The following is a 12,447-nucleotide window of genomic DNA, read 5'->3' on the forward strand; positions in this document are numbered from 1 at the left end:
TGTATGCCCTGACCTTAGCCACTGACTGCTGAGAAAAAGGGCAGGTAGAATCGAACTCATACATACATACCTTTGTCCAACAACTTATACTTTTCACTGAAACTTGAACCTGTCTTGAAAACACGGTGGTTACTACCTGCTTAAGGCAGAGTATTGAGAGGTGTTGGTGTTCTTGCTTCGTCTGTCCAGTAGAAGATTAACCCTCATCATAGCTGTGAAACATTTATTTTCGTTCTGTTTCAGATTTCCAAAGAACACTGAAAAGCACTCAGCACATCCAGAATTGCACCCTGAGGTATGTCTGTTTCCAGAGCTTGTGAGGTAGTTTGCAGACTTGCCCTCTACACAACAGTCTGCTCAGCAATTTACTGAAACACCAGAATTTGCTCAGCCGGCTATCTTTGTCCATCTGCTTTCAATACACTGTACAAGCTGATAAGCAACAGCTTGCAGTAGTCTTCGGAGGGAGGCCAGGCTGGAGTGTTGCTTGGAGTCTAGAGACGTTGTACTGGGCATATGCTGAAGTCAGCAACACATTCCAGTGCCCTTCTCTCTGCCTGGAATTGCCAAGTTACAGTTACCAGAGAAGACAGCAAACTGAAAATGTGAAATGTAGGAGTCGCAGGGAAGAAGAGTGTGTGAAGATAGCTGGAATTTAGTTTGAAGAGAGAACTAATTTGAAATAGATAGGTGATCTGGAAACATGTCTCATAAAAGTCTCTCTGGCTTGCCATCTGCTGACTCAAAAATCATATATTATTATTATTATAGAAAAGCAAAACAAGAAGACCTCGTAAAGAGCCTGGTTGCTTCTGGAGATGGTGGAAGGCACACTATAAAGTGTGGAAGAGTTTATGACTAGCTCACAGAATACATAGTGCCAAAACAGTAATCTTTGCTTATTTTTCCTCCCAGCTGCCCCTGCTTGGCTTTCAGGATCTCTTAAGAGAAGAATCTGGTCCTATGAAAGAACATCGCCTTGATCGCTTCTGGGAAGCAATTTGGTAGAGTGTTAATATACCTTGGTTAGGGTATATAGCCTTCGTGATAAGAAGTGAGGTCCTCCAGGGTTTTCATTAGCTTGCTTTTCCCAGGTATTTTTAGTATGACTGCATTTAACTCTCTTGGGGTTTCTTCCTTGGCAATCTTTAGCTGCTGGAGCAGACAGGCCCCTGCACAGCATTCTTGTCTGGCTGCTTTTTGTTTTACCCAATTCTACATCCTAAATTCAGTGGTGTGAGATACAAACAACTATTAGGCACTTGCTGCCAAAGCTATTGGTCCTGTAAACCCGATTCATTTCTTCTTAACTGGGAAAATAGCGAAGCGGGATTTGTTGTTGCCTTTCTCCTGGCATGTTCAAATCTCCATGGGATGCAATGTTTTAATTACTCCCTGTCACACCCCTGAGGTTTAAGCATCTACAAGGCTTTCAAGTCATCTTGCCTATCCCTCTGCCGTTGCCAAACATGCTTTTAATCTCTAACAATGTCAGGATTCTCTGACAGACAATATGCAACATATTGCTAGAGAAGAAGGATCGACATACAGGAGAAAAGGAAAACATTTGAGTGTATGTGTCAGTCTGCAGAAATTTACTGACTGGGTTTCCAATTGCTTCAAAACGTTGCTGAAAAGCTGATGCAACAATATGTGCAGCGAAAGGAAAACAGGAATTTTCTGCAAGGACTAGAGTATCTTGCTATGCAATGAGCTTATGCTTTCCTCTCTCTCACATTACCTGTTCTGTTATTCTGCTCTTCTCTTGTCTTACAGAGCATTTATTTGCAGTTCCTTATGCTGCCAGTGCTGGTGTTTGTTTCCTAGTTTAGTACAAGAGGGCTGCTCTTGCAGGATCTTCTAAATGTTGTGTGCTGTGAAAAGCAGTGCAAGGGCAGAGAAGGCGGTGCGGATGATTTCAGCTGAACGTTCTCACAAGTCTTACATCTTCAGTTTGCTATAATGCACTTGTCTTTTTTAAATAACAATTTACAGTTATTGCCACCTGAAGTCTTAGTTCTTGTACAGCATCTGACACATTCAGGATTGAGGGCTGCACTGGGGATTTCAACAGATAATTACTTTTTTATAATTAAATAGAGTGTGTTTGATTCCTAATGCGCATGCGACTGACAAATAGAGACTTCTTGAGCTGGTTTCATATAGAGCATATTTGAGATGTTGGATTTCCCGTCGTCCTCATATCAGAAACTTAAGATTGCCAGGTGGCTGACAAACCGCACTGAGATAAGCTCTAACTGGCATGACAAAGTCGTTACATACGTGTGGGCACATTACGAAAAGTTGCCTTCCACAGTGACATCTGCTTGTCGTTCAAGAATAAATGGTTCAGTGGCTGCCTCCCCATCTTGAAGCCTGCTTGCTTTAATCAGTGGTTTGACTTAATGTGCTGCTTTGAACACTTAGTGGAATTAACATGTCATTTCTTCTGTTTTCAAGTTGTTTCTCTCTTTTTGCAGGTGAATTACAGAAAGTGACTCCCAGAGCATCTTGGCTGTATGAACTCTTGAGCTGTCAAGGGACTGAGAGGCTTATGAAGAGGTTCTGTCAGGCAAAACAGTGCTTAGCAAAGACACCGAGGAGGAGGGAAAAGGAGAAAGGGAGGGAGAAAGAGCTGAAACACTAACAAACCATGGTAGGTATTTGACATCGTTTATAGGGTTGCATTAAAAATATTCTCTGACAGTCTTGCATGGGGCCTGACAAAACCAGAGTAAGGGGATTTTCTGACCTTGCGCTAAATTAGAGATGGTACTGCATGCTTTGAGCAAAGCAAATGAGGTTTGATGTATTGTCAGCCTCTTAAAACTGGAGTTGTCTTGTGAGCCTGCATAACATGAATTATTAAAGATGAATGAAGGGGATGCTTATAAGGTATTCTAATAAAACTGGCATTAGCAAGCTGTAGCAAACAGCATGGGTGACCTTGAACTTGCAGATTGCATAACCAAATGCCGATATTCCCCTTCTAACTCTTCCTCACAAAAGCAAGTGTTGATTATTCATATTTGTGTGCGTGTGATTGAATGTGGTTCTATGCACGCTTTGTTAATAGTGCAGATGAAATGTGTGTAGTCAAATATACTTGGTGTATATTGTTTAAGTGAGGAGTTATTTCTAATCTGCCTGGTATTGGCTGCAAACTGGGAATGCCTGAGATGTTGAATTTGTAAAGCTGTGCAAGTATGAAGTATTGTGATTGTAAGATTCTGAAGATGTGTTCACAAAAAGGCAATAAACCTACCTAGTTCCTGAAAAATACCTGTGGAGAGCAGTTTAAGCATATTTGTATATTATTAAGTCCTCTTAAGGTTATTACTGAGAGAATGGAAATGAGAATAAATGCAATAAATTTTAAATACAGTTCTCTAACACTTGTGTAGCTGATTGCTGCTGATAGGCTGTGTGTTTATACTCATATTAAAAAAAAAAAAACAAAAAACAAAAACCAAAACCCTAAGATGAGACTTTTACCTGTTATAGAGCATAAAGGGAGGAAGAACACTTGGCAAAGCAGAGTTGTCAATATATTGTATTTTAAATAGTGTCCCATTTTGCTATTATTTTTGGCCTAAATTGTAATGAAGAATTGATCTTGTCAGTCCCTCTTCATTAGAAAACAAAACAAATGTCTTCTAATTTAGGAGTTACTAATTTGTTCCTGTTTGACTGTTTTCCCTAATTGATATTTCATGAGATAAGAGATGGTGGGGGTGAATTAAGAAACCCAGCTTGTCAGTTTTCACTGCTGAACTGCAGCTTCTTTCTGTATCCATGTTGTGGATAAGCCACAAGAGGGACCTCCGGGAAGCATTTTGCAACCCATGAAGGTACTGGGGATAATACCAGACCCCGACTGATGCGTTTCTTTGACTACCTGAATTGTCCATCTGGGTAGGAGCACAAAAGTTAGGACAGGAATGATGTCACATCGACCTTCGATGGAAGGGACCTACTGAATGCCATGAGCCAGGAAATCATGACCAGTTCCTTAACAAGGATTCAACCCAGAGGCCTTTGAGATCCTTCAAAGGCTCTTTTTGTCCCTAGGAGTGTGTGCTGTTACAAACCCATTAAGTAGGGGTGAAAATGAAACCTACTTAAGGTATTTAATGTGTAGGAGGAACAGAGATTTTTGGTTGATGATTCCAAGTTCTGGGAGGGTTCCAGCAGTGATTGATGTGTCTGCAGAGAGCAAGACTTAGAGCTGCTCTTGCCAGAGGTCTGTGCTGTGATCACAGCTGGTCCAGGTCACTGTTTAGATTAAGTAAGTCTCATCTGGATAGTGTGTGACAAACTGTAGCTTCCTAGCACAAGTTACCCAACCACTTCAGTTTACCTTCCTCAACAGTATCACTCAGGACTTTGAGTTTCACTGCAAACTTAATTAGCACTCTAATCGCTTCCTATTCTTTCTTTTTTTTTTTTTTAAGAAATTATTTCGGTCTCTTCTTACCAGTTTATCTCTGTTCTCATCTTCATTCATGTCTTTGTAAATCCCTGTGCAGTTTGCTAAGCCTCTCGCAGCCATACGTATTGCCTATGACTTCATCTGCAGCAGTAACAAAACCATAAGGGAATGGCTATTTAATTGTCTTGTTCTAAGGCGTGTTGCCATTGTCTCTAGCATAAATGGAGGAGAGATGGCAGCACTCAGCACTTCCAGGATATGCAAAGTTGTATTTGGAGAGTATAAATGCCTTTTACAAAATAGGTATCTTCTCTGCATTCTCCTTGTCTGCCCTCCTTTCCACATGCTTTACTCAGTCTGCTTTCACCCTAGAATACGTACATTCTAAATTTCCCTACCTTGAAATGGGGTTATCTTTTGGGATAAGGACCCTGGCTTTTCTCTTTGCTCTGAGCTATCCAGCTGCTGAAGGTCGACGCAAGCCAACAAAGATCACTGAAATTCAGGAACTCCTTGATTCCTGCAAGTATTCCAGGGGAGGGAAGCCCCTCTCTCTTTCAGTACTATTGCTCACAGCTTCTATCTCCATGAGATGTAGGTCCTTAAGGCAAGATCAGGGCCTAAGTGATTTCTCACTGACTTTGAAAGCTTAATCTAAATAAACAAGCTAGTCAAAGGATGAGGGAGGTCAGAGACACTTAATAGTGACATGAGTTGCCCAAGATCTTAGGTTGTCTGCTGCAAAGCTGGGAATGAAACTCAGGTTTTTTTGGTCCCCTGCTTCAGCACTCTAACCTTATACTTAGCCAGCCAGACCATGCCCTCTTCTCAAAGAGAAGCCTGGGGGGGAGGGCTGGCAGAAGTGAGAAAAACAATGAAAATGAGAAAAAAGAAAATGAAGGGGGGAAGTCATGAAAGGACAAGATGTAGAAACTCCATTACTAGCCATTGTGAACAGAGTAAGGCATACTACAGGTCTTGACCCTCTTTTGTATCCACCATAGCTGTACATGGGAGTACGGAGATTTGCCTAGTCCTACACTTAAGTTCTCCCTCTTTCTGATTTGTGAGTAGCGCAGTCTCACAACTTCACTTACGATGGACAGTCCAGACAAAAGATGAAATTCGGCTTACTTAATTTTTAGATGTCTGTAGCAGCTAATCTGATATAGTAGTCTAGACCTCTGTAGTCACATGTGGGTGGGGAAATGTACCTCTAAAGCACAATTTCTCATCCTAAAGTAGACATAAACATAAACTCTGTTCCAGATGTGCCTGGCAGACAAAAACATGAACTGCGCTCCACATGTGCCTATTCCTCCTAGTAGCCAATAAAAGGATTCTCAAAGAGTTGAATTTAGGCATCAAATATTAGGTGCCATAAACCCCACCCAAGGTCTTATATGTTTTACCAGCTTAATGCTGATTTTGCACTGGTATTTCGTTTCTTTCTTTTTTCTCTTTAAAATTTATTTAAAGATAAGAAATCACTCCTCATGATTATAAGCAATGGTCATGATAAAACATTTTCCTACGTCTTTCAGGGAGGATTCCCATTCAGGCAATGTCCTTCTGTTGATAATCCAGTAACTTTGTTCTTTCCCCCCCCCTGTTTCCCACTTCATAACAGAGATCTATCCGATCTTTTGCTAATGATGACCGCCATGTTATGGTGAAACATTCAACCATTTATCCATCTCCAGAGGAACTTGAAGCTGTCCAGAACATGGTATCAACAGTAGAATGTGCCCTTAAACATGTCTCTGACTGGATGGATGAAAAGAACAAGTCTACGAAATGTGAGGGTGATGCGGAAGCAAAGGAGGAAGGTGGAGAAAGCAATGCCAAGTGAGTGAGTCGAGCCTCATAATGTGTTACTGTACTGCTCTGAATGGGTTCCTTTCCTTCTAAATGAGTCGTAGTGTTACTTGATTCTGTTGCATACGAATGTTCATAGGAGGAAGTGGATATATTTGGACTTTTTGAGGTGGGAGCATGTAGGGTGAGTGCAGGGAATAGTAATAAGCCCAATGTGGGCAGCAGTTGCTCTCTATTTCATTATTTATTTTACTGTGATGTTGTGAAGTTGCATTTAGCAGACAAACTTTTCAGCAATTTTAAGTGAATTTACGTCCCTGTAACACACAAATGCAAATCCACAGCCATGTAGCTTAGGGGCTCCTTCACTTTAAGACACACAAAAAAGACACTTATAAACTTTTGTTGTTTATCCAGTGACCTAACTTTTCTAAGGATCCGTTACCTTCTATTACTGTTGCGGTTTAAATGCAGTAGGCAGCTAAGCCCCACCCAGCCGCTCGCTCACTCCCCCCCGGTGGGGTGGGGGAGAGAATCGGAAGGGTAAAAGTGAGAAAACTCGTGGGTTGAGATAAAGACAGTTTAACAGGGAAAGCAAAAGCCATGCACGCAAGCAAAGCAAAACAAGGGATTCGTTCACTCCGTCCCATGGGCAGGCAGGTGTTCAGCCATCTCCAGGAGGGCAGGGCTCCATCACGCGTAACGGTGACTTGGGAAGACAAACACCATCACTCCAAACGTCACCCCCTTCCTTCTTCTTCCCCCAGCTTTATATGCCGAGCATGACGCCATGGGGTGTGGGATATCCCTTGGGTCAGTCGGGGTCAGCTGTCCTGGCCGTGTCCCCTCCCAACTTCTTGTGCACCCCCAGCCTGCTCGCTGGTGGGGTGGGGTGAGAGGCAGAAAAGGCCTTGACTCTGTGTCAGCACTGCTCAGCAGTAACGAAAACATCCCTGTGTTATCAGCACTGTTTCCGCACAAATCCAAAACACAGCCCCCATCCTAGCTACTGTGAAGAAAATTCACTCTATCCCAGCCAAAACCAGCACAATTACATAGTTCTCTACTGAGTGAAACATCTGTTTGCTCTATGTCCCAGTCTGCTCCCTGACATGGTGTCAGGTTTTGTTGTTCTAGTGTAACTCCAGTAGTAGACGAAGAAGGAGGAACAACTGGCTTTTTTTAAGTTTCTTAGTGTAAAACTTTTTTAACTTGGGCACTTCTGGCTCTTCAGTGCTTTCTGGATAATCTTGTTTCACATGCTCTCCAACTCAGGTAAGTATCTATCCAGGTTACAGATGAGGAAGTGAAGCACCGGGAGACCAACAGCCAATTTGTCATGACTTGAAAAACCCGACTTCCAGTTCTCTGCTCTTCCTGTGATATACTACTTCTCCACTGAACTTCTTGGGACTTAATCTGGTTACATCTGTAGCATGACCGGCACTAGAGATGGAGCCAAAGGAGTCTTTCCGTTTCCTTTTCAATGATGCATGGAATATTAAGAAAGTCTGTTGCTACATGGGCTTTGCCCAGTAAGTTCTGATATTAAAACTGATAAAGAAAGTGTATTCTTTTTCATATATATTTGTTATGTTTTCTGACACCTTTTATGGTAGTGAAAGGTTTATTGTGGGGCCTTTTTTAATTTTTGGTGTCCTGGTAAATAATATGTAAAGTTGTTTACGTTTTGGGATGGTGGAAGTATAGCCTACTCTAGCAGTGATAGATGGAAATACAGACCCTGTATATTGTATACTTCTGGAGTAAGATACAATTCCCTGCAGGTAATGGAGGAAGATCTAACTCTGAATCAGGAAGACCGTATCAGTTTTTAAACTGAAAATACAGTTTACTGGCTTAGTATGAGAGAGACAGTGACTACCATTGTATTTATCAGTTATTCCTAAATGCGTAATGACATATGTCTGAAAACTCAAAAGTGAAATATTGCTTCCTGTTTTATCATAATAATGTGGTTCTTGGCTACTTCCAAGTCTCAAATTTTTAGAGTAGCATTCAGGAAATAAGGTACGAAGCCCTGCTGTACCTCGCTGTCTGGATGCACTTCTGTTTAGAAACAAGAAATGTGCTATATTAACTGAGGACACTTGTATGGCTGGGAGGAGCAGAAAGCATTCATGACTTGATCTGGTTTCCCAACAGCGTTGTGGATTCTACAGAAAATTCCTCAAGTATTAGTAGTGTTTTTCCACAGGTTTCTTTCTTAACACTTACGCTTGTCTTTGATTATCTCTAAGATAAGGTCGTGGGCTTGGGAGCTATTGAAGGAAACTGCTTGCTCTGCATGAAGTTTAAATGCAGCACCACCTGCTCAGAATACACTGACCCACACGGGAACGTTCAGCAGCATGAAGACCATTGTATGATAGCCTTGGAAAAGTAAATACACAAACGGTCCCTCGTTTTGATGCCTGTGGCTTTCTGTGTTCCCTAATAAATATTTAACAGACACAAGTCTGATCACTGGCATTTTTGTGTAAGGCTGAGCTGTGATATGTCACTTTTTTGGTGTGAAACGTATTCCAATAGAAATAGCAAAACACTTAAAATAATGAGTATTTTTACATAAATTAACATATAAATTGGTTTAAGACAGCGTGATTGTATTGACACCAGAGAACAATTGTAGTGGATTAATGGGCTGCTTCTCCACAGATGGACAATTAAGTTTTGTCATCTTCTTGAGGAAGGTATTTAAGCTCCGTGTTTCGCTGAAGAACAGTCTTTCTTGATATGCAGTGTGCTTTGTCGGTGACTTCCTAGCATTACTGGCGACATTTTTAGGTGTCTTCTGATGTGGGTAAAATAGGCGCAGAATTTTGTAAAAATCCAAGCATCTAGTGAATGCTTTTGAGAGAACTGGATGGCCTTGCCTTCACATCGGGGGTGTGCAGGATTTTTCATGCTTATGCTCTGTTATAAATTTAGAGTACAGTTTTCGTACATGTCAGTGTATTATTTATACATATAAAATAGTTTGTGTATTTATGCATTTGTTTGGGACAAATTATTTTACTAATCACTTTACAAGCTAAAAGGAGCTTACATTGTAGAGAGATATATAACTTAAAATATCTTTGTTAGTTACAAACCATATCTAAAGGAGTTCTGTGTTTTCTCACTTTTGCACCCAGATACTGTTAAAGTAGCACAATTCCAGGGTGGAAGGTGAGATGTTGTTTACTTCTGTAACAGTTTTTGTTAGTTTGCTTCTGGGTATTCCAAGGACAGTAACTAGGTTGAGATTGCCACTTTGTTTTCTGTGTCGTTCCTTCTTTTCTTCTGTCTGTTGTTTAAGCAGCTGTTCCTGCCTTTCCATTTAAAATACATAGATGCAGTACAACTACTGGATGAAGATACTTCTGAGCAAAGCTTAGGATCTATGTGATGACCTTCAATCACAGTGTGACTGGTTTTGGGGTTTGGTTTTTTGTTTGGTTTGGGGTTTTTTTGTTTTATATCCAGTCCATCCCTCTGGATGGTAAGAACGCTGTGAACAGGGATGCTGCCTTTCTGGCTGAGGTGGTAAGCCACCTTTACTGATTACATGCTTTCTGTGGGTTTTATAATGGTGACGTGCCACGAGTGAGATGCATCGTGTGGCAACAGCTGGTGTTGAACTGTCAAAGATGCATTTCTTGCATTTTTCTTGATGTTTCTAAGCATCCCTAGTCTACTAAACTGGTTTTTGTTGCCGTCTTTCTCTCAGTACTCAAAACTAAAATGTTCTTGTGTTGCTTTGAAAGTTATGTTTACTGTGGCTATTTAATGTTCCCCTAAACCTTAGCTGCAGAGTAAAAACTAGTAGTCAGACCTCTATTCCTGTAGGTTTCAGTGGTAAGACTTGTTGAAGGAATTGTGCCTGGAAGGCTCTTTGAAATTAGAAGCTTTCCTGAAATGTCAGCTTGTAGTATGGGCTAAAACTTCGGAAGTTGGTTGTATAATTTTAAAGATAAAGGTTTGAATGTATGGATCAACTAAAAGAAACATTGAAAAGGTGTGTGGCCATGTTTAAAGTTGGATTGTCACTAAAAGACAACTCGGATCACTTCTGAAAACAGGATTTCTGTCAGAGAGCTCGTCTAGATTAATTATTCTACTCTCTTGGTAGATCTGCAGGTAGTGACTTTGGGCTTTTTTGAGCTTTGTGAAGCTTTGTGACTTAAGCTAGGCAACTTCTGTGTTCGTGTGAATTGCAAATCAGTGCTTCAATTAATTTTTTTCACAGGAGCTACTCGCATAAAAGGAGTCTATGCTTTTCATTTTCTGATCAGTGTCACGCCACGTTAGCACAGTCATCAGTCCCATCCATTCATCTCCTCACTGTGATAGGATAATGCAAGTATTTTGAATGTGTGAAAATACCATTTTAATTACTCCGAATTGCTTCATTTCCAGGGATCAAGGTGGTCGGACGTTGTGTGGTGTTATGAGAATTGGCTTGGTTGCAAAGGGCTTGCTGATAAAAGATGATATGGATCTGGAGCTGGTTCTCATGTGCAAAGAAAAACCCACAAAGACCTTGTTATGTATAGTTAAAGACAATCTCCCAGCTCAAATTCAGGTGAGTTAAATTTAGTGTAGTCCTTCTAACAATGGCTGATAGCACTGCACGGTGTACTTGGATAAAGGCTGGAATTTGTTCCAGTAAAAAAGACAAATGATACAGATTAAAGAAATATACTTTGGTTCTAGGGCGACATCTAGGTTGTGTGACATGTTTAATGTGGTGACGTGAAGTAGCTATTCACAAAATTTAACATCTTGCTCCTGTTGTTGCCTAATCCCTATTTGTGATGTCAGTTTTCCTATGGTGGCAGCTAACCTTTCTATTTGGTAACTAACCCAGCTGATTTTTGCTCTCTGGTCCAACCACTAACGTGAGCTAAATTGCAGTCCCAGAAATCTTCCCTGCTCGAGCATGTGAATCGGTCTGTATTGTTGTCCCCTGTCCCCCTGCCTGAACCTTAAGTTCTGCATTGCAGCTGCTTTGCTTCGCCTGGGCTGTTCCAAGATAAACGCCTCTGTACTTCTGAAGTGAGAACAAGTCACTTGAGGTGGTCACTCATTTTAGCTCATGTTAATCATGAGCTCATAACTCTTTTTATTTATGGCTATTTAATTCCGATGTTGGCATTCAGTAGGCAGCACTTGCAGCTAATATTGGTCTCTTGAAAGCAACTGGGGATAATACCTTTTTGACAGAGTTCTGAGTCTGAATAATCAATCCAGCTTCCAGACTGACATGCACTGTTGCTGAGAAACTGTGCCCTAAAGTATTGCACTGCAAGTGCCTCTCTCCACACCGTGTCCAAACTTGATCTGCTCTTCTCCTGATCTGCTTTTCTGCCTTGTGTTTCTTTCCACATAGACAGTATGTGTTTTACCATTCTTGACAGCTGTTTGTTCTCACTGTTCATTTGTTCACATAAAGGGCTTGTTTTAATGAGATAATGTGCCTGCAGATGTGGCCCTATCCATAGCTGAAAATGCTAAGGAACAGTTGAGTAGTAAAGAGTAAATTTTACTTGTTTGAAAATGATAGGGATGTGTCGAGTAGTAAAGAGTAAATTTTACTTGTTTGTAGTGAGGCGTGAGATGAGAAGGGTTGAAAGTGATAAGAAAAGTTAGCATATGCTTCAAAAAAAGTGAGAACGGCAGAACAGACGTTCTTAAAAGATGTGAAGACTGCAATAAATTCAAGGGACAAGTAGGTAAGATCCTATGGGGAAGCATTGTGAGGGGAAAGGAATACGGAAAACATGAGGTAAGAGGAATCTGACTCATGAAACAAGCTACATTAAAAGACAATGAGAGGTTCTGCAGATGCATCAGATACAGGAGGGAGAGGGAAGGTGTGGGCCCATTAGTGGTCAAAAAGAGCAAATGAGGTACAGAGATGTTAACAGCTTCTGCTGTGCTGCTTTGAAGCCTAGTAGTGAGCAGATGCTTAAACGCTTTCATCCCGACAGTAGAGGAGCTGGAGGAGTGCAGATTGCAACAAGGAGGGAAGTTAGAATACGTTAGCCATGTTCTAACCCTATGGTCTTGCTGAAACACAAACACAAGGAATAGCTTTAGGACTCTGAACCACCTGTGGTTATCTTTGCACTTCTGGAGGTTGAGAGAGGTCCCAAAGGACTACTGAAAGTCCTGCAGATACAGATCACCTG

General features: G+C 41.2%; 1 protein-coding gene across 4 annotated transcripts in view; it reads left to right on the top strand.

Moving 5' to 3' along the window:
• Positions 1-242: 242 nt before the first annotated feature.
• Positions 243-12,447, top strand: part of STRBP (spermatid perinuclear RNA binding protein) — a 39,869-nt gene continuing 27,664 nt past the window's right edge. For all 4 annotated transcript variants that reach the window (XM_009331598.1, XM_009331595.1, XM_009331596.1 and 1 more), the window contains exons 1-4: positions 243-295; positions 2,481-2,656; positions 6,063-6,280; positions 10,673-10,838. In XM_009331598.1, coding sequence (XP_009329873.1) covers positions 2,654-2,656; positions 6,063-6,280; positions 10,673-10,838 — 387 coding nt within the window. In that variant the 5' untranslated portion in view covers positions 243-295; positions 2,481-2,653. The remainder of the gene's footprint in view (positions 296-2,480; positions 2,657-6,062; positions 6,281-10,672; positions 10,839-12,447) is intronic.

The sequence above is a fragment of the Pygoscelis adeliae genome, unplaced genomic scaffold (genome assembly GCF_000699105.1).
Source record: "Pygoscelis adeliae isolate BGI_AS28 unplaced genomic scaffold, ASM69910v1 Scaffold619, whole genome shotgun sequence".
NCBI lineage: Eukaryota > Metazoa > Chordata > Aves > Sphenisciformes > Spheniscidae > Pygoscelis > Pygoscelis adeliae.